Source organism: Charadrius vociferus, unplaced genomic scaffold (assembly GCF_000708025.1).
Source record: "Charadrius vociferus isolate BGI_N301 unplaced genomic scaffold, ASM70802v2 scaffold260, whole genome shotgun sequence".
Lineage (NCBI taxonomy): Eukaryota > Metazoa > Chordata > Aves > Charadriiformes > Charadriidae > Charadrius > Charadrius vociferus.
Genome location: NW_009646410.1, coordinates 1790564 through 1811758, shown reverse-complemented (window position 1 = coordinate 1811758; position 21195 = coordinate 1790564). Strand labels below are relative to the sequence as shown.

Genomic DNA, 21195 nt, shown 5'->3' with positions numbered 1-21195 from the left:
GCGCGGAGCGGAGACTGGCTTCGGGCCGTGGAGCTCTGGTTGTGGGCAGCCGGAGGCGGAGGGGTCCCCCGGAGGCTGTCACCCGCGGGGGAGCGGCGGGCACGTGGAGGCGGCGGCGGGTCCCCCTTTGTTGTGATCCCGTGGGCTGGCGGAGCGCTGCGCTCCCCCCGGGCCGCTCGGGCTGGGTGGGGGCTTCATTGTCCTTCCTTCCCTCCCCCTCCTCCTCCTCCTCCGCCTTCCTGCCGGCAGCGAAAAGTTTGGGATGGTCACGGACAGAGCGATGCAGCGTTCTCACAGCGGTCCACTGGAGTGCTGCTTCTTCAGCAACTTCCTCTTGTAGTTAAAGCCTTTAAGATTTAGTTCTCCAGTCGCGCTCGCTTTAAGTGCTGTATTCTTTAATATTAGCACTTAAGAAGTTCGGGATTCTTTGCATCCAGTTTCCCCCTCCATATAATTTTTATAACTGTTTATATTGTGACTTTGTTCTTAGTGTGAGGAGCACTAAACCCGTGAAACCAGTTTCACTTTCAGGCTGTTGCTGGAAACGTTTTAAAGTGTAGCAATTTCTCTTCAGTGTGGCTTTAAAAAAAAAAAATCCTACTACAAAGCATATGCTGATTATGGTAGAAACTACTGCGTGCAAAAAAGTAATTCATTTTAAAAGTAACGATTTAAAATGTGGGTGGCAGCTCTTGTGATTTTTCACATCTAAAATCAGTTAAAACAATGCTGTAGGGCAGTCTTCTGTATTTTAAATTAAAATTATTTTGCAGGTTTGAGAACCTGCATTTACTTACTTGTTTGTTGTAGTTGTTTATAACAGTCCGATTCTGACTGTAGTCATTTATAACAGTCTGATTTCGAGTTGTAAGGAATGAAATAAAAAGGCCATGCGAGACTCTAATCTGGAACATTAAATGGGAACTAAAATAATGTATTTCTTTTAAAAAGCAAGCAAACTCGGTAGGTTAGTAGTCTTTACTCCTTGCTTCTGCCTCGGGATCATTTTGAGGAAGTGTGTGATGTAGGCTATAGGGAAACATAGTAGAGGTATATACTCTTCTATGTGGAAGTTATTGTTTATGCCACAAGAATAGTTTACGTGTTGTTCTTGAGAGTGTGTAGGCTTGTGCACATGCAAATGGATTGGAGACTGAAAGTAGGAATTATCTTCATTGTTGTTCCCTAAAGAGCTAGATGACTGGCAGTAATGATAACATGTACAAAAGTTCCCTCTCATTGGCTTTCATTTCTCTTACCTTCTAAAATTTGATTTAATTTTGCAAGGCTTTTGATACCTTCTGCAAACTACTACTGCATACCTTCATTTCTCAGGTAAGTCAGTATACGCTGGGCATGTGTGATATTTTGCTGAATCTGGCTCTGAGCACATGGAATGAATTCAGGTGTTGAAGACTGGTTTGGGGTTGGTGGTGTTTTTTGGTTTTTTACGTTTAAATTGATTTTTTTTTTTTTAATGGTAACACACTGTTTAAAGTGAAGTATTTGCCCCTTTAAAATACTCCTGTGTGTAAGGGCTTTGTAGAAGCATAACGGAGTTTGTAACAGATTTTCAGTTTTCTCAAAATTCAGATATTTCACGTATTAATCATCACACACCCCCTCCAAAATTGCCTGCTAATTTGATATATTTTTTTATGAAAGAGTCTTCCCTCTTGTGTGAAACCCCCTGGGGAAGAGGCTATGGACAAAACCATTGGCAAACAGCAGAAACTGGCTTCAGACAAAATGCTGTCATACATAGCAAATGAAGAGACAGGAAAAAACATTTCTGTAATTTTCCAGCAGAGATTTTACTTATAATAAGAGTGGAAGGCACATTTCCAGATAGAGGTGAGTTGCTTATATAAAAAAGTAAGTTTGGTTGGTTCTGATTTACAGGAATCCCAAGATGTTTAGCTTTGGGGTTTTTCTTGCTTGTTTGTTTTTAATGAAAGCTGAAAGTATGTTTTCTTTAAATTGGTACCATGTTTGAATTTTCTTTTTTTGTCATGCTATGAGGCACAATTAGACTTCAGTTCCACAGGGGGCAAGCTAGTATTACTACAGTAAATTATTTTGGCCAGCTTACATTCAGAAGAGTTGTAATAAATTAGTTCCATCATCTTGTTTCCTTAATGCTAACATCCAGAGCTAAAACTAAGCTTGTGGCATAAAACATTAATGAACTTTTGAAAACAAAAGCTGTGCATCAAATTCAATACCAACTCGGAAATACTTTACGGGAAACACACGATCTGTTAAGGATATGCGATTAAAGTAAATGTGTCTTATCACAGACCCTTGGCTTGAAGGTTGTGGTGACCTCATTGTTGACCTTGGCCTCAAATACCATCTGTCCATACTTCTGTCATCTTTCTGGGGGTTAGATCTGAATATAGAAAGTGATGCCTATATGTATAGGTGCTGGTAGGTCTTTATTAAGCTACAGCTCTTGTACTCAAAGCTCTAAATCGCTGCATTTCTGAATTCAAGCACCAAATTGATTTGGTAGTAACAACAACCATTTTGAGTAGTTTGGAACCTTTCTGTGACTGTTGTGGATCATCTGCCTTTGGCCAGGATGCCCTCGAGGGCAAGGAGTTTACGTACTTAATAATGTGATATTTTTTTTGTAGCAAGTTTTCACCTTCAAAACACTTTCTTGTAAAGTTTGCTAATACTTGAGCATAGTCTTCATCAAGGCACTAAAGCAATTTCCTGAGTATTTGATGTCTAATTAACATTAAATGGTTTTATTTTGTGTTTTGGTTGTTCATTGTTCACCCTTTGTGACCAATTTTTTATGCAGAGAGAGTAGTTATTGCGCTCAAAGAGTGTATGCTATAGACTATATGTTAAGAGAGTGAGAGAAACTAGTTATTTTTCAAATTTGTTTAGAGTTGCCTTCCTGCTTTTAGGGAAGCCCGTTTCCATAACTATATTCTTTTATCGTACCATTTGCCTTGTGTAATGGTTAATTAAGAATATTTCTTAAAAATACATTGTTGCCAAGTATTCACAGGGAGGAGAGGAAGAACAGGAAAATGGGAAGTTGGGCAGAATAAGAAAGCAGTTCTTAAGAGTTCCTTTCTCCACCCATCCCTTCAATAAAGAAAAGTATGTGAGAAAACCCCCAAGCAAATAGTCATACGGGCTTATCTGCCAGTCCCGCTTATCCTCGACTTTGTAGTGGTCTGTCTAAAAATCTTTCCCGTTGAGGAACCAGTAATCTCATTAGGAAAATAAGCCTTAGCAGTATGCCTAAAAGTTTGTCTTATTCTTTTGTTTGTGCATTGCTTCCGCTAAATGTGCCAATAGACTCTCTATTAGTGATGGAGTTACTTAAGCTACTGCTCTTTTGGTATTGTTAACCAGCTACAAGGTTCTATGTTTTATAGTAAGACAGACTCACTCCAGGTGTGTTTTGCGGATAGGCAGGATGCTATTCCTTTATTTGTTAGAAGGTGAAGAACATTGATCTGGTTCAGTTTTGAGGAAAGGACAACTCCTCAGCATGATTTTTAGTGCTAGATTAATCTTGTAAGGGTAGGAAACATTTTATTTTTTTCCTTGTATGCCTGTATTGTTGAAACGTGGATTGATTTTACTGATGTAATTGTTAGATGAAAGTTACTGCTGTTAGTCTCTGGTAGCTTGTTTGACTGAAGGACTGCAGTGGGAATGCCTTGCAGGGTAATAAGCTGTTCTTTCTGAGGCTTCCATTCATAGCGGTCCTGTAGCTACCGTGGTTAGGTGCTTCTCTGTCAGACAGACGAGATCTGGTGGGTCAGCTGATAAGACACACTGCTGCTCATGGCTTGCAAGAACTCGGCAGGAGTTGCAGGCTGTTACCGGAGCAGCTGTTTTATCTCAGTAATGGTATATATTGTCCTTTTTGTAAGGATGCCATTTTTGACCTTTGAGTTCAGAGTTTTACCCCAACTTTTTTCTGTTTCAGATGTTAGATGGGGTTTAAAAAAGAATGGGACCTCTAACTTCTCCAGGAAGGGTTATCAGAGAGCCCTTGTGTTGTTTGCTTGTTTGTATGGTTGCTGCCTCTTGACATGGGTTAAAAGGAACCTTAGTGGTGTCTGTTATCAAAACAGAAATGTTTTGATCTGTTCTAGCAAAATTCCAGCATAGGTATTTGCCTGTCACCTTCCTAACTTCCACCTACTTCTGCACACAAAGTACTTTGGAGTTCTTTTGTACCTTTTCCAAGTATCACAAAACATATTTTGAGTAATTTCCCCAGAATTAGAGTCCAGATAACAGCTATAAATTATGTAGTACATTCTTAATGTTAATTTATCTGGCAAATGTGCTCACTTCTGGCAAAAACTTGGATAAAAATGCATTACAAAAACTACAGTATTTTAAAACAGTAAGCAAAGCTGCTGTTTTGAATCGTTCATAAGTTGAACTGGGACAATTTGGCCAAATATAAAGTAAATGGAAAGGTGATATATGAGACTTGTTTTGACAGTGTAGTTAAACTCAACAAACTTGATGATTGCTACTTAGGAACTTGTATGAAGAATGATTTTCTTAGTAGAGGGCACAACTTTCCATATAGAATGTGAAAATATTTTCTTTCTCACCTGTGGGTATTTTGGCAAAGAGGGCTAATAAGAGCCAAGTGTGCTATTGTGGTATCTGCAATTGTAATCTTGCACCATGCTTCAACTTGTCTGGAGCAGCCTGTCTTCCCTTCTGTGCCACTGTCTCTCTCGTGTTGCCTCCAGCCTCCCATTTCTTCTTTCTCCTTCCCTTGCGGTAGGAGCGGTGCTGGCTGTAGAGTTTCTCTACTGTAGCATGGGGAGTTGGAGGGACTGGGAATGGGCTGCGCTTCTCTTCCTTTGGAGCTGCTACAGCATTTCACATCTCTGCCAGCAAAGAACTGCTGTGTGCGTCCAGAGTTCTCCAGTCTGGAATGGGAAAGGGGTGTCCCGAGACTACCTTGTGCTGCAGCCTCTGCTAAAGGATTGAAGTCCTCCTTTATGTGGGAGGAGTCCCTAATCTCATGGGGAAATCAGATGCGCTGACTTATGGAGGATGAGTGAATGAGGAGGGAGGTCTTGCCTACGGGCTCTGAAACACCACTGCCATTATTGGTCCATAATACTAGAAGGCATCATGGTGTCTTGGTATTACCGTTGCGAATGGTTAATGTGGTATTGCATTGTACTCCTTAGCAGAGGCTGTGGTCAAGGAAAGTTAAATATTGTGACACATTAAGGAGTTCGGGAAATCTTGAGGAAGATGACTAGTCTTTATGTTCTGATCTGTAAGTTACTGCCACTGTTCACAGAACACTGTATCTATGGCAACGTTGTGCTCAACTTCTGCCTTAATCTACACACACGTGCGCACACAAACAAATAACTGATCTTGCATCTTGTTGGCTAATAGCATCAGTAATGAGGTACAGGTGTGACTTGTGACCACTGCAGGTCAGGACTGGGTTTGGTTCTGCCATGGCTCAGTGTTTCCTCTGTGACTGGGACTGTTACCCCAGCTGCTCCAGGCAGATGTCACTTCCTTCAAGGAGTTGTCAAGCTATGGCCTATCCTAAATTTTGATTTATTTTAATATAATTTTGAATCGTTGGCTGAGGAATGTGTGCATAATTAACATTACTCTGACTCTTTGTTGTTTTTGTTTCAGAGCTGCTTTAAGTGTTTTAAAATTGTTTACCTTATTGCATAACCTTTTGTGCTTACTGGTTTTTGGGGTTTGTTTTGTTTCGTTGGGTTTTTTTTTTAATCGGATGCTAGGATTGGGTCAGTGTGGAAATCAGTTTTCCCTTTTAACTATAAGGAAATCCATCCATAATAGGATTTAGTCAGATTGCAAAGGAGAATAGAGAATGTTATAATAAAGGGACAGCATGGCAGAAAAAGGCTCGGATGAGATCCAACAATAAAGATGTTCAGGCATATACTCTCTAGGAAAGGGATTTGGGGAATTACTGTGATGAAATCTTAAAGCTATGAATCCAAATACAATTTAAGAAGGAAAAGTCTGATCACACATTATTTTTCTGTTTACAATCACTTTTAAATAAAGTTAGCTCTTGGAAAAGGAAGTAGAGTCAAAGGCTTTCTTAATATTTTTTTTTGGTTTTTGGCTGTACTTCATTCTCCTAACTTGTGCTTCTATTGTAGAATTTTTCTTTGTCTTCTCTTTATCTGTTATTTCCTCTCAAACTTAGTAGGTACTGTTAAGGATAATGGAAATACTTTGATTTTATTTTTTTAAATTTTTTTAGCTTGATGAGTGCAGTTCACGTAGCAGTAGGCTCATTTCAGTAGATCTGTGTAAGGTATTAATAAAGTTAAATTGTCACTGTGTTAAAATGCATATATTGGATGTGCATCAGAAAAAAGACATCAGCTAATCTATTGTTTATACTTCTTTAATGTCTTTGGAAATTGCTTAACTATTATGCGTTCTTCAAAATTGTATGTTTTATTTGACCTCAGTTTTTTTTTCTTATGGGAAAACTATTATGTAACAAGTTTTCGTATATGACAGTGGCAAATTAGTCACCTTTCTATCTTTTAGCATTTATACAGACCCTATTGCCATAGTAACTGAGCTCTTCATAATTGTTAATGTATTAATCCCCAGAACATCCCTGTGAGGTAGAGAGGTATTCCTGTTTCACACGTGAGAAACGGAATCATAGGGAAGCTGAGTGATTCATCGATCACCTCACAAGCCAATGAGAGCAGAGATGTACTCTCATTTCTGTTCCTGTGGAATAGTGCCCTCTTGGTTGAACTGTCTTTTCTCTGCCCAGCTTTCTCAAATGAATGAATTTTAGTGAAATTGGCTGCAGCCATCTGGAATGTGCTCATTTGCATATAAGATCGGTGTAGCTGTCAGTCTTCAGCACATCAGGATTAATGAACTCTGAAGATGCCAAGAAAAAGGAATGTATGGACTGCTACTGTGTATTCTCAGTGGATCGTGAGATAGATTTTTCTTCCTGTATATCACAATACAAAAAGCTGGCCAGTTTTGACTCTATTACTAATTTAATTGGCAATATGTGGTTCATATGTCTGTGCTGATAGAGCAGTTTGTTAGCACATCTACTTTTGTAGGCTTTGACCTTTGAAAAATTTTAAGCTTGACTTTGAAATATTTGTATTCAGAATGCTCTGCAATTCTTTGGGGTTTTTGTTTGTTGTGGTTTTTTGTTTGTTTTTTCTTAATTTTTAGACAGAACATACTTCACGAGCAGAAAGGAAAAGACGTGATTCATTCGGGATGTTTGACGGTTATGATAGTTGTAGTGAGGACACGAGCAGCAGCTCCAGTTCAGAAGAGAGCGAAGAGGAAGTTGCTCCTTTGCCGTCCAGTCTCCCAATTATAAAGAACAATGGGCAGGTCTATACTTATCCAGATGGCAAATCTGGCATGGGTAAGTATGTGGTGCATGAGTGCAAGGAGTTTGATATTTATGTTTTTCATATTTTTCACGGCTTGTGCTGTGAATTGCGAGGGTCCAATCCCAATTGTTGGTCCAGATTGAAAATGGACCAAAACAGCTGAAGGGTTGGGTTTTTTTTTTGTTTGGGAGGGCGGGAATTGTTTGGTTTCTGCTAAACTGAAATAAGATAGACTTTGAATCCTACTGTCAGGAAAGAAACATATGAGAACATCTGCTCTCCCATCAAATGTATGTTGTGTATATATGCACATGCATGGGTATGTTCTCATGTACAATGTTTTTATTCTTTGAGCTTTGAGGAAAATGTCAGTGTGTTCTCTCTATGCTTGGGCATGTATTCTCTCTACAGCCTTTGTTATGTGTACAATATATTAAAATATATTTCTTCCTATACTAGGAAGACTTAATTACTGCTACCTTTAAAGTCTGTCAGCATATACCTGTTCACTACCCACTAGCTGTGAGCTAGACTATACTGGAAAAAATAAAGGGGAGACTGCTTTTGTCATTGGGGGGAAAAAAAATAGTTTTAGCCAAAATTAATGATTAGGAGAGCTCTCTAGGTAGAATCTTGGTATTGTCTCACTGGCATAAGTTGGGCGCAAACTCTTATTCATCATGGAACAACTCAGTGGGTGATGCTGCCTGTCTCTGAAGCATATGATTCCAGCTGGAAGAGGTACTTGGTATACTAATTTTTTAATTTTTTTTTTTTTTTAAAAAAGAGATCTGGTTTTATTTCAGGTTGGAAGTATTAAATATTTAGAGGAAATCAAGATTGGCAGGTCCAGATTCAAAGCAGATGTTTCCTCGAGAACCAGGAAAACACAAAAAGGGCTTTAGCTGACTTAGCTGGGTCATTCACCAGTGGTAAAATTAACAGGGAGCAGAAAGGAGGCACCCTTTCATCAGTGAACTTGAGGTTCTTAATGTTACACTGACAGTTGTCGTGGTGTTCTTATTTTAAGTTATTTTTCTGTGCAGTTCTTTTCAGCGTCAAACACTTAAGAAACTGTTTGGTGGTGCCACCTACAGGACCCTCCTTATGTTGCTTTTGTTCCGAATTTTTTCTTAGGTCTTTATTACAATCTTAACATTTCTCTTTTTCTCTCCTCTGATTAGCTACATGCGAGATGTGTGGAATGGTTGGTGTCCGTGACGCTTTTTACTCTAAAACAAAACGCTTCTGCAGTGTGTCATGCTCTAGAAGCTATTCATCGAACTCCAAGAAGGCCAGCATTCTGGCCAGACTTCAGGTAGCGGTACAGACACCGTTTTCTTACATATTTATTGTAGTCTGTGTTTGTATAACGTGTACGTTTGTAAAACTTGCATGATTTTTTTAAGATAAGTCAAGTTTCTTAACACGTTGAAATTTTCACGAGTGATCTTGTAAGCCAAAACTCAGAACTGTATCAGTCATGAACAAATTACTTTGCTCAGCAGAGCAAATTCCAGAGAATACTGACGCCTTATTTCATTTCTGCTGCAGTGGCCCTTCTGCAAGAAAAAGATCAGAAAAAATCTTCAGTCTACATATGTAGTGACTTGAAATTCCGTGCATCTCATACCAAGATATTTTCTGGCTTTAGAGAGCATAAAGGTTTATTTAGCATTGTTGTGTTCTGGTTTTGAGGGTTTTCTTAACTATATAGATTTGCAAAATGGATTTTGGTCTGTTCACTTAAAATATTAATCAAATAATTGTGAAGGTGTATTTGTAACTTTCAAGAAAAAAGATAGAAGTGTCGAGGAATATCATTGTATCCTGTCTCAAATTCATTGCAACAAATACCAAGAAATTGCATGGGTATAAATTGGATTAAAAGTGCTTCCTTTTGACCTGCTTTTAAAAGATATCTTTTTTTCAGGTAAACAACAATGACTCTATAATGCTGTTCAAGTTGGAATACTAGTACAAAAGCCATCTTTTGGACATTCTTGCCTACTGGTTTTTAAATTTATTTAATATTACATGTTTGTGATAATTAGTCAACTTCCATTCTGTGTTGTTCTAATTTTAGTTAAATGTACCAGAGGTATGCTACAGACCTATGGAAATTTACTGATGGGAGTTTGGAAAGACTTTATTTACTTAGCTTTTTTTTGTTGTAGGGTAAACCTCCGACAAAGAAGGCTAAAGTTCTACAAAAACAACCCTTAGTAGCTAAATTAGCAGCATATGCTCAGTACCAAGCAACTTTACAAAACCAGGCAAAGACTAAAGCAGGTAATGGCATATAAACAGAACTGGAACAAATTCTTGGTAATACAAGATTTGTGGCTCATTAGCAGCTTCCTAAATAAAATAACTTTCTCTTAGCAGCTGTCCCTGTGGAAGGTTTCAGCTGGGGTAACTACATCAATAGCAATAGCTTTACAGCAGCTCCTGTTCCCTGTTTTAAACACGTAAGTATTTTTCAATATGTGCTATACTTTTGTGTGTGTGCATGAGAGAGAGAGAATCCATGTTAATTCTTGAATTCGTTTTTGCAAAACATATCCAAATATGTTTCATGGCCTTGTACCATGAAACGTATATTGTAAACTGTGTTAGTATGACTACTTTTTAGGTGGGTATGTTTGTTTTTAGCTGTCCTTTAAAACCATTCTGAACGCTATTGGTTACTCTCATCATACATGCTCTCATAAACAAAGAGAAAAGTAAAAGGAGGGACTCTTAAACACTTGTGATGTTATTTTTCTTATATTCAAGGCACAAAGTTATTGAACGCTCTACAGAATATCAAACCAACAAGGTCATGCAGTATTAGAAGAAGTTAGAAAGGCATTTTAGGTTGAGTCAGTCTTGCCTTTGAACTGATTTTTTGGTTACATATTTGGATTGGGGATTTTTTTTTTCTTAGTTTTTAGTCGGATCCTTCCTGTCAGTCATGCTGCCAGGTAGTGTAGAAATAGAGGAAAATGAAGGCTTTTTAGAAATCTGAAATGAAAGAGGTTGATTTTCTTTGTATTAGAGTTACAAAAATTCCAAACAAAATGTCCTCAGTCATTACAGAATGTAATTAGGGGATGAGGAGAATATTTAGCAGCGTCTGTCTTTAATGTGTTTGCTAAATTCCAATTATTAGATTTTGTTTAAAGTATTGTCAGTACTTTCTGTCTCTTCAGGAAAAACTTTCTTACAGTGTTTTCTCAGCATACTTTTTTTTATTTGGCAAGTTGAAGTGGTCCGTCTTCTTGAGAAAGTTTTATTTTGCTGAGAATTATCTGATGAAAATTCCAATCAACACAAACATTTTGTTTCATGGAAATTGTCTGTAAGGGAGAAGAGAAATATTCTCTGTCCAGTTCTGGAATTCACGCTGAGCCCTGTCAACTCATAAATCAGTAGGAGTTGAGGGCTCTCGGCAGTTGGCACTTTCTGAATAGCACCCTTTATGCTCGGAGGCCTTAACTATTGCCCAGAACAGAGCCTTGCGTTAGTATAGCTTCATGAATTTGTATCAAATGCCATGTGCTTATGTAAGCATGTTTGCACTTTGCTTTCACTGTTGTGTACATGCTATAATAAGTAATTTCATAAGTACATATCAAAAATTGTTTGATAACATGGGCGGTGCTGTTCTAACAACAAATGCTTCATGATGTATGGCATCCTTAATTGGGATACAGCTACAATGGTTAGGTCACTTGTAAATTATGCTATAACATTCCATATTAAAAGTAGTTATATCTTCATTTCTTACTGCTTCATTCACCAAGTTGACTGGTACACCAATAATATGAGCAGATACAATACTCAGGTTCATATTTACCTTGAAAATTTTCCCAAGCCACATGGCAACAGTGCTACTAAGCCCGAATGTTGTTTCTTTTCTGTCCCTGTTTTCCTTTTATATTCAAGAAGAATGCAACTCCTGCAGTCTCCTTTGGAGATTTCTACTTCTTTGGTGGACATTAGTTAGCGTTACAAGTGGTTTTACAAGCGATTTGCGTTTAGTTTTACTGCAATTATTTCTTTGAGAAGTATATTATTTAAATCAGTCAGAATCTGAAAACGCATTAGTATTCTCTTACTAGATCCTTCTCTCTCTCCCACTCTCCATTGATAATTAAAAGAAACAATGCTCTGTTTGTCTGTCTGGAAGGAGTATTGCTATGTTTTCTGTGTACTATATTGCTTTGATTCATAAAACTTTGTTTTGTTGATTTTTGTTTACCATCCATATTATGGATTTCATGCACGTTTTGTGTGTGTTCTTGAGAATGATTGTATAAGGCTTATTCTGTTCAAAACAAAAGTTTTGAATTGACAGTAAAGTCATCACATCTACCTTTAAATTTGTTATTAGATAATGATCTGGTTGTATTGGGTATATCTGTATGGATATTTGATAGGGATCATTGGGATCAATATTAAAGAAAATTTAAGGGAATTATAAGATGTGGGCTTTTGCTTATTGATTATTGTTTTAATAACTGGGCATACGTCAGTATTTCAAGTCTGATGTGATTTTTCCCGGATCAGTGGGGTTTTTTTTTGCCTGGGAAGTTATTTCTTCTTCAATTTAAAATAGTTAAATGTTTTAATTCTAAAATGTAAATCTTGAAGTTCTCTCTATCTCTTTCTCTGTATGAGAAGAATTAATTTAATTAGCTTCCCTGTGACCTTCATTCCAGATTTCAGTGTTGAGTAACACTAATGAAATTCGCTAACAATAGTGCAACTATGCCCATGTTCAGTAAACTGAAGTAGGGAAGCTGCTTTGGTTAATGTCATACAGGAAGCCTGTGATAATGCCAAAATTAAAGATTGTGCACCTTCCAGCTTTTTTTGGTTGAATTGTGTTAATCAGACACACAGCAGTAGCTGATACAAGGAGGAAATCTCTTCATGTAATGTTTTTAATATTGTGTTACGGCTTAGAAACGTACAATGTGCTCACTGCTAACCTGCATTCCCGTTCCATTTTAATCTAAACAGTTTTTACTTTTTTCTATATTTGATTTTATTAGCTCAAACCCTTCCTAGAAATGAAAGCGAATATAGTGCTTTGAGCCATTTTTCAGTACTAATCAGTGTACAACTTAATGCACAATTAATAGTAATTATTCTTTTCCACTTTGTTGCTAGTGAGATGCATGTTTTCTGAAGTTGAGTTTTCAGCCTTCCAGTTGAATTTTATTCTGAGCTGAAATATTTTCATTTTCTTGGTTTATTTTGTTATTAAAATACATAAATCAGTAGTTTGCTCTAAGGGAGCACTTCCAGGATTTTACACTAGGTGGCAGTGCTTTGCTTTGAACTTTTTATTTTAAACCATTTGTCCTCTCTGGCGTTGCCCTTGTGGGGGGTACTGTTCACACACAAGGTTTCAGCATAGTACCCTTACGCCGGGGGAATTGGTAGCAACACTTTACCATTAAAATCCTGATTTAAATTCCAAGTCTGAAATCATCACAATGTCAGTGCCATCCCAAACCTTTAGAAGCCAATTACTTAACCCTCTAGATCTTTGTTCGGCCCGGCACGAGGGGGTACTTAGCCTTTAGGTGCTCCTGTCAAACAGGGCCTTCCTGATTGCCACTTCCCTTGCAGAGAAGGCAGCTGCTGCTCACAGATAAACCCTCCTGGGTCATCTCCCGGAGCAGGAAGGGATGAACCAGATCTTCCTTGTCTGGGAGGGATGTGAAGCGGATCTCTGCGTCATGAGTCTGAAAGGTAAATTTGTTCTTACCTGTAAATGATGGTTCTGCTAGTTCGCACTATGCCAATCCAGACTTCAGAGTTATCCTTCCAGCCAGCAGACAAATAAGACTTAACACTTACATAGTGCTTTTTGAGTTTGTGAAAGCACTGTGCAAACGTTGATTGATTAATCGGATGAAGACAGAGAAGACGTGAAGGAAGGTGGCTGTTATAGCCCTGGTTTATCCAGTCTTCCTCCCTTAAGAATATTTGTAATGAGTGAAAAAGGGAAGGATGGTGCAGTATACCAGGTATACTGTACACCATCACGTCAGGACAGTAATGTTATCTGGCATTTCAGTAGTGATGCTACACAGGGTGGCTTCCTTCTTCTAAAGGGTGAGCCATATGGATTGGTGTAGGAGAACTAGCAGAACCAATATTTTCACAGACAAGGACAAATTTAACTTTCTGCTATTTCCCTCTATACCAATCCACACTCTAGAAATAAGAATTTGTGATGTTTCCATTGCCAGCTGGCGTGATGAGAAGTGATTTAATATACTTCTCTCTTTGAATCAATTGAATAAGTGAGCAGGCAGTAAAATAAATTTCAGTTAAATGCAGCTGGATTATGAAATTGTTCAGCACTGCTAATTTTGATTGTTTAGCCTCATCTGTATCTCTATACAAGGCAACAAGATTTACTAAAATATGCAGTTTGAAAAATTTATTCCCCCAGTTCAATTCAGAAAGCTACGCATGTCAATTTAGAGATGATAGCGAAGATGTAATAGGACTCGATTAAGAAGCTGTATCTGAATATTTTGTGTGTGAAAATAAGCCACCATCTTTCAAGTTGGTTTTTTTTTTCTGTCTGCCAGATGGCAGAAGAGATCTCTGCAGTCTAGGGTGGTGTAGATGGGACATAGCAGAACATGAAGAGACCAGGCTTCAAAAATGAAACCGGCATACTTGTAATAAAACTAGTTTTAACTATTAAAGGAAAAATAAGTTAAGTTTTGCATGCCTATCCTCAAATATTTCTACTACTGAAGAGTATCCCTTTTTAAGATATGTTTGGTTTTTCGTGTTGCTAGTTGTCTATTGCTGATTGGAAATCATGATACTGGAATTTTGCTGGCGATCATTCAGGATTAATCCAAATTTATTCGCCCATGGCTCTCAGCCAAAATTCTGTGAAGTTGGAGGCTGTTCTCACTGGGCAGTTGAGTTCTCTGTGCTTACAAAGAACTTTGTAAATGAGACACAGCCTTAGAGTTCTGCCTGCCCACTAGGGCACAGGTGCAGAGGATCCCTTCAGTTGTGTCTGTGATGGCTGGATGTTCTCTGAACTGATAAGATTATTGTTTTTTCCTCAAGACACTTTAGAATTGATATGGCTGTTGTCCTAAAATACCCCAAATCTGAATCTTTCCCTTCTTGATGGTCTCAAGTTTAATGTAGACTGAGTAATTTTTCTATTTTGTTACCAATATAACTTAAGGTTTTAGATTCTTCAGCACTGTGCATTTCTGATAGATCTACGATACTTTGACTACATCTTTGACTATCTTTTCATGATGCTCTGTTCAACAAAACGTTCTTTTTGAGGTAGCAAACTAAATGTAATTTTTATCTCCAGTTTCCACAAATCGTTAATAGTTCATAAAGTTTGTGTTACTACTTGTTACTAGCACATTGGTCTAAGCCTTCAGGATAGTCTGTGAGGAATCTAGCCATGCATTTCCTTTTGGCATTTGTTAAAAAGGTGCCACTCAGCCTTCTGGGTTTTCTTGCTTGCTTGATGGAATGGTCACTTGGGAGTGATGTGAAAGCCTGTTCCTTGTTCATGCCTGAGAGCATGCCTGAAAGCCTGTTCATGCCTGAGAGCATGTGGACCGGTGGTTCATAAACCCCACCATAATAAACCATCAGAATAGATTCAAGAAATACTTGTACACATTTTTTCGGGAACATTTTTGATTTACAGAATATAAGGATTTTGATGTCTGTAGTACAGGTATGAATTTAAAGTAATGTAGTTTTCTTGCAAGTAGAATTTCAGGGGAATTGCACCATTTTCACTAAAATCAGTAGCTTGCATCTAGTTGAAACATGGTAGAATAAAGCTGACCTGTGGGTATATGCAATTTGTGCTTGTGCTTTACAGATTTTTAAACTTGGAATCCTCAAGTTTTTGCAGGAAATAGACAGTAATAATTGTATATGGTTACAATACTACACTACAATTCTTCAAATCAAAACCAAACTATGTTTTTATGGGAAGAGTGTTTTCTAAACATATGCTTGTGTCTTATCATGTATATTCATTGTTTTGTCTTTTCAAGTTGCTTGTAAAGCACTGATATAACAAAAAATAATTATTTTCATGTGGTGAACTGGTGACTTTTTCCCCCCCTACCTTAAATGATAGGCACCTATGGGGACATGCTGGGGTGATATCTCAGAAGGAGTGCGAGTGGAGGTTCCAAACACTGACTGCAGCCTACCTACCAAAGTCTTCTGGATAGCTGGAATTGTAAAATTAGCAGGTGAATATATTTTAATTGAAGTGACGAAAATAATCAAAATAGCTGTGTGAAGGGAGCAGTGGTCACCTGGTTAGTAGAATGTTGACACTGGTTAGGTTGTCAGACCTGTGCCCCTAGGTTATATGTTTTAGCACTATCACTATGTTATACTATTTTACAGTACCTTCAGTGATGCTTGAGAATGCCTGGGGTGTTTTTTTACATTGCCTTAGAGGAATTAAGAGCAGTGCAGAATGAGGAGATAGGAAATTGTGTCATAGCTTTATACCTTATACCAGTCACATTTCTTGGTTAAAAGTTAAAAATTCAAGGTCACATAGCTAAGATATGAAAAAGCAGATATTTTGGGTAATAATTTTGTCCTCCTACATATAACTTCTAAAGGTTTATAGTTCAGGAATTTTAATTTTAATTAAAACTTCATTTACATGATTGCACGTGCACATTTATCGAAGTAATCCATTCTGTGCATTAACGACATGCAGAAATGTGCAGTAAGAAGAATGTTCTATAAAAAGTTGTAGTCTAGCAAATCCAATGTCGTATGATTAGCAAGGAAATATTAATACATATTTTGTAATATTGTTTATTTTGTCTTTTTTTAATGGGATTGCTTTATTTCAGGCTACAATGCTCTGCTAAGATACGAAGGCTTTGAAAGTGATTCAAGTCTTGACTTCTGGTGCAACGTTTGTGGGTCTGACATCCACCCAGTTGGTTGGTGTGCAACCAGTGGGAAGCCTCTCGTCCCCCCTCGAAGTATGTAAATAGTAGCCTTACTGATTGATATAAAAGTCTTTATTAAACTAAATTTGCTCATGGTCCAGATATCAAAGTATTTTTTTACCATAGCACTCTATCAACAGTTATGAATAGATCATTTTAACTTATGGAAAAATAAGGACTTGACTGATGCTGAAAGTGTTTCTTGGAGTAGCCCATCTGATGCGACTTAAAGTTTTTAAGATTGAGGTGGAAGCGGTTAGCTAATCAGTGATGTGAATATGCACTGATTTTATTTATATTTTGTTATAAAATTCTTTGCCCTGACATACCCATAAATTTAACCTTGGGTAGCATTCATTCTCTAAAGAGGTTTTTGTCATTATTGTCGTCCAGGCCTTTTAACAGTCATCTGGGATTTCTTCTTTACATATTCCAGACTCTAATAATTGTCTCTAACGGACACAATTAAAAATCAGTGGCTTATTTTTTCCCCTTCATTTGCAACAGCCATCCAACACAAATACACAAACTGGAAAGCTTTTCTAGTGAAACGACTTACTGGTGCCAAAACACTTCCTCCTGACTTTTCTCAGAAGGTAAGGCTGATGCAATATCAATGATGTACTGTAAACGAAATTGCAGCACAATGTGAAGAACTGAAGTACTTTACAATGGCACATTAGCTCCTTTTATAGTGAAGATGATACAGTAGTTTCTTCCCTTAAATACAGTTTTCCTTGAAATCTCTATATGTCCACACTTGTCAGTATGTATTTGGAAAACTGTTTTCTCTAGCAGAAAGTAATTTTCTTTAAAAACTAGTTAGTCTATTTTAATTTTAAAATACCCCAATGTAAAAAAAAAAAAAAGTACTAATAAGCTACCCTGTGATACGTAAGAAAAATTTAAACTGATTTTTCTAATTCAGGAATGATTTTTATCTTGCACTATTTCAAGAAACTGAACAAAATGTGACAGTAGAGCACATATCTAGATGCAATAAAGTACATACTTCTAAAATGTTAATATTTTTCATCTGCTCTGGACTAGACTTTTTTTTGCTGTCTTTAAGTCATGTCTATAAGTGTGGCAGCTGCCTGTATAGTGTGTTGTAAGTTTACTTAACAATATTGTGAGAAGGTACACAGCTTTTAGTAGGAATGTGAGACTCATTTGTTGTCTTACACTGCATCTAATATTAAAGAAAACAAAACACAAGAAAGTCCCCAACACCTTCTGCAGTTTTTCATTTCTATTTAAAAATTGGCTCAGTTGGAAGCCAAATTAAATTGGCAAGATCTCAACACGTTGGGGAGTTCATAATGGAAATGGCAAGTGACAGATACTGATTTTTGAGCAGAATGTATTGTCACAAGGTAGATTAACATCTGTTTCCATTGTCTTCCTTTCTTTTTGGTATATTATGAAGAAATATGTTTGAGTGGCCAACTTTAATTATACTGAAGGTTTGTTTTCCATGTCTCTTATAATAAAGTATTTTAATCCTATTTTTAAAGTGCTGTATTTTGAGTGGATGACAAAGCAAAAAAAAATCTTGGGGTTGTTTTTTTATTATGTTAAAATTGTTTCTTGGGGTAATTTTACCCATTGTTAACAACTGAACAAACTTTCATTAAGTCAATTGAAAATTCCTGCAACATATGTGAGAATTATATTAGTGGCTGTACTTGACACAATTAAAGCCTTGTAGCTTCTATTCTACTTATTTTTCTGAAGCATTTCATTTTTCCTCGTGTACAATGAAATATAAGAAATCATTTGTCATTTTTGCAGGTTAATTACCAAGTATTTGAATTAAATGAGAAGTGCATTGATACTGTGCTTTAATAGCAGAAGACAGGTGACTAAGGAAAAACAGAGTATATTCTTATGGAAGGCTTTTTTTTTTCCTGTTACTTTAAGGTGTCTGAGAGTATGCAGTATCCGTTCAAAACTTCCATGAGAGTTGAAGTTGTTGACAAAACACACCTTTGCCGAACAAGGGTAGCAGTTGTAGAAAGTGTCATTGGGGGACGGTTAAGATTGGTGTATGAGGAAAGTGAAGACAAAACTGATGACTTCTGGTGCCATATGTACAGTCCGCTCATTCATCATATTGGTTGGTCTCGAAGTATAGGACACAGATTCAAAAGATCTGGTAAGCTGCTTGTGTTTTAAAGGTGTCTTTGTGGACAGAAGGAGAAGCTTGACTTAAGGAGTACTGTCACTTTATACAATTAATAAAACTAGCCTGAATAATGATCTTTAAAAACTTATGTAACGTGGCCCAATGGTTTTACCAACTATATTACATGCAGGAGTTTCAGTTAAAAGTATGAATGTATTTTGCAGCATTGGAAAAAAAAAAACAAAATAAATTTTGGGTTGACTTGTAGTATGTCGCTATCTAGAAGGATTCAGTGATAAACAGTGGTTAACAAACTGTCTAGGCAGGAAAACCTTGAACTGCAATATTCAACCACGGTAACGCTGGCTTTTCATGCTGATGCCTGGGATTACACAGTCCTGCTCCGCAAACTCTTGAGTTTCCTCTCATGTATCTCTTTTTGTACAATACAGCATGGACAAGTATCCTATTACATACTGAATTTTTTTTACTTGCAAGTTTAAAGGACTATCTAATATTTTTATATTGCAAGATTTATGTGTTTTAGAGGGCATTAGGAGATGGGCAGGGAAGACGAAGTGTCAGTGTTGTAGATAGTGCACAGGTAAGGCTATTGTTAGCTAAAGTGCAAAAATACTTGTAATTTGAAATATTGAAGGTTTCTAAACAAAGTCTTTTTTTATATTTTTCTGCTCCATTGAGCTTGTACTCCTTGTCGGAAACAGAATTTGTGTAAAAACATTCCACAAGCAATCCCATCAGGAAAACCTTCAGTTTTCCTAGTGCTTAAACTCTCACTGAAATAAGTAAGAGTACTTAAAGAAATCAAGAGCAGTGCTATTTCCCAGAAATAATGTTTCTAACAGATTTCTAGAGATTGCCATTGAAAAGTAGTATTCAACTGTTGGCTAAAACCAGATATATATATAGAGAGAGAGATAGCTATATATATATATATATATATATAGCATTGTATTAGTTAACATATTCAGAAAAACACTGCTCTATTAACAAAACTTCTGAATAATATGTACGATTATTTCTTGCAGATATTACAAAGAAACAGGATGGACATTTTGATGCACCCTCACATTTATTTATGAAGGTGAGTTTGCTAGCAAGAACACTGTTCTCTCAAAGCTGATTGAGAACCTTCAGTTCCAGGTGTGTGTAAACAGACCTGAAACTCTACTGAAGTCTTGAAGATATGCCCAGCACAAGCATTACTTTTTCTTGTCCAAACACTTACCTCATTTGGCCTCCTTGACATAAGCAGAGATGATAGAACAGGTATTTCAATCTGTTGCTTTGATGGTATGGGGTTATATTTGTTTCAGGCTTATTAGATTCTGAGCTTCTGGTGCTGTTTTGTGATTCTTTAGGTAAAAGAGGTTGACGCAGCTGGAGAATGGTTTAAAGAAGGAATGAAATTGGAAGCTATAGACCCCTTAAACCTTTCTGCAATATGTGTCGCAACTATTAGAAAGGTAAGAAAACAAATGTGTATTTTGGGAAGGGAGATAGGAATCCTTTTTTCACTCACCTTTATTCAGGTTTGAAACAAAAAGCTCAAAACTAAAATAAGAGCAGTACATTCATACAGTGAATGTTTGTGGAATATGTCCACTAATTGTTTATATACAACTGCTATCATAAAATATATTCATGTAATTTTTTTTTATTTTGACTTTAATCTCTGGAAATTCAGCCTCACTTTTAACTAGAAAATAATATTTTTGTGAGATTAATTTGCAGGATAATCTTCTGCTAATTGTACCAAATGTTTTGCAACTGTTCAAAAAAGAAACCTCATCTTGCTTGTTTGCAGAAGTCTATGAAGAATTTTAAGGATGTGCTTTCTTCCTAGCTTGATTGGAAGGGATCCCATCCATGTGAAACCTGTTTTAAAAGAGGAAGAAAATATAAAATGGGGCTTAGCAGAATTGCATAACCGCACCAATGAGGAGTGTGGTTATGACTTTGAGTCTTTTTTTTCTTATTAATGGTGTGCAGAATATCCTTGCAAACTAAAGAGTAGAGTGAATTATAAAGCTTTAGAAGTAGAACTGATGTTCACAAGAAAAAGGAACTAGAGATCAGGAAAAGGAAATGTTCATCTCCGAACCTGTGCAGTTAACGAAGGTACATTTGACAATAGTACACACGGTCTTGGAGACAGGTATCGTTTGGGGTTTTTTGTTTTGTTGTAATTGAATGTCCTTCTAAGTGTACTTCCAATATTATTGAGTTACTTTTCACTCTTTTGAAACATGGCATGCTTTCTTTCTAGGCTTATCACACAGTTAAAGGTATTTAATGTAAAATTTTGTTTTTCTTTACAAAGGTTTTAGCAGATGGCTATCTTATGATTGGGATTGATGGCTCAGAAGCAGCAGATGGGTCTGATTGGTTTTGTTACCATGCCACTTCCCCTTCTATTTTCCCTGTTGGTTTCTGTGAAATTAACATGATTGAACTAACTCCACCCAGAGGTACATATAGCATTCTGACCACATTTTATTTTAAATATTTTTCAGTGATATTGTATGTGCCATATGCTTTGTTTCTTAACTCAGTCTACAAAATTCATGTCACTTTTTAGGACTTTCTCAAGTCTGAAACAAATACAACAGCATAACTTCAAAGTAATCTAAAACAGAGATAAACT

At 36.9% G+C, this 21195-nt stretch overlaps 2 protein-coding genes across 2 annotated transcripts in view; one reads left to right on the top strand and one right to left on the bottom strand.

The window, feature by feature from the left end:
* Positions 1 to 2356, bottom strand: part of UTP18 (UTP18 small subunit (SSU) processome component homolog (yeast)) — a 12092-nt gene extending 9736 nt beyond the window's left edge. The window contains exon 1 of the mRNA XM_009880233.1: positions 2303 to 2356. Coding sequence (XP_009878535.1) covers positions 2303 to 2356 — 54 coding nt within the window. The remainder of the gene's footprint in view (positions 1 to 2302) is intronic.
* A 1715-nt stretch (positions 2357 to 4071) lies between these two features.
* Positions 4072 to 21195, top strand: part of MBTD1 (mbt domain containing 1) — a 30167-nt gene continuing 13043 nt past the window's right edge. Inside the window, exons 1-12 of the mRNA XM_009879786.1 lie at positions 4072 to 4146; positions 7234 to 7435; positions 8588 to 8721; positions 9581 to 9695; positions 9792 to 9874; positions 15556 to 15673; positions 16298 to 16432; positions 16907 to 16995; positions 18323 to 18557; positions 19577 to 19632; positions 19910 to 20014; positions 20872 to 21019. Of these exons, the coding sequence (XP_009878088.1) occupies positions 7282 to 7435; positions 8588 to 8721; positions 9581 to 9695; positions 9792 to 9874; positions 15556 to 15673; positions 16298 to 16432; positions 16907 to 16995; positions 18323 to 18557; positions 19577 to 19632; positions 19910 to 20014; positions 20872 to 21019 (1372 nt within the window). The 5' untranslated portion in view covers positions 4072 to 4146; positions 7234 to 7281. The remainder of the gene's footprint in view (positions 4147 to 7233; positions 7436 to 8587; positions 8722 to 9580; positions 9696 to 9791; positions 9875 to 15555; positions 15674 to 16297; positions 16433 to 16906; positions 16996 to 18322; positions 18558 to 19576; positions 19633 to 19909; positions 20015 to 20871; positions 21020 to 21195) is intronic.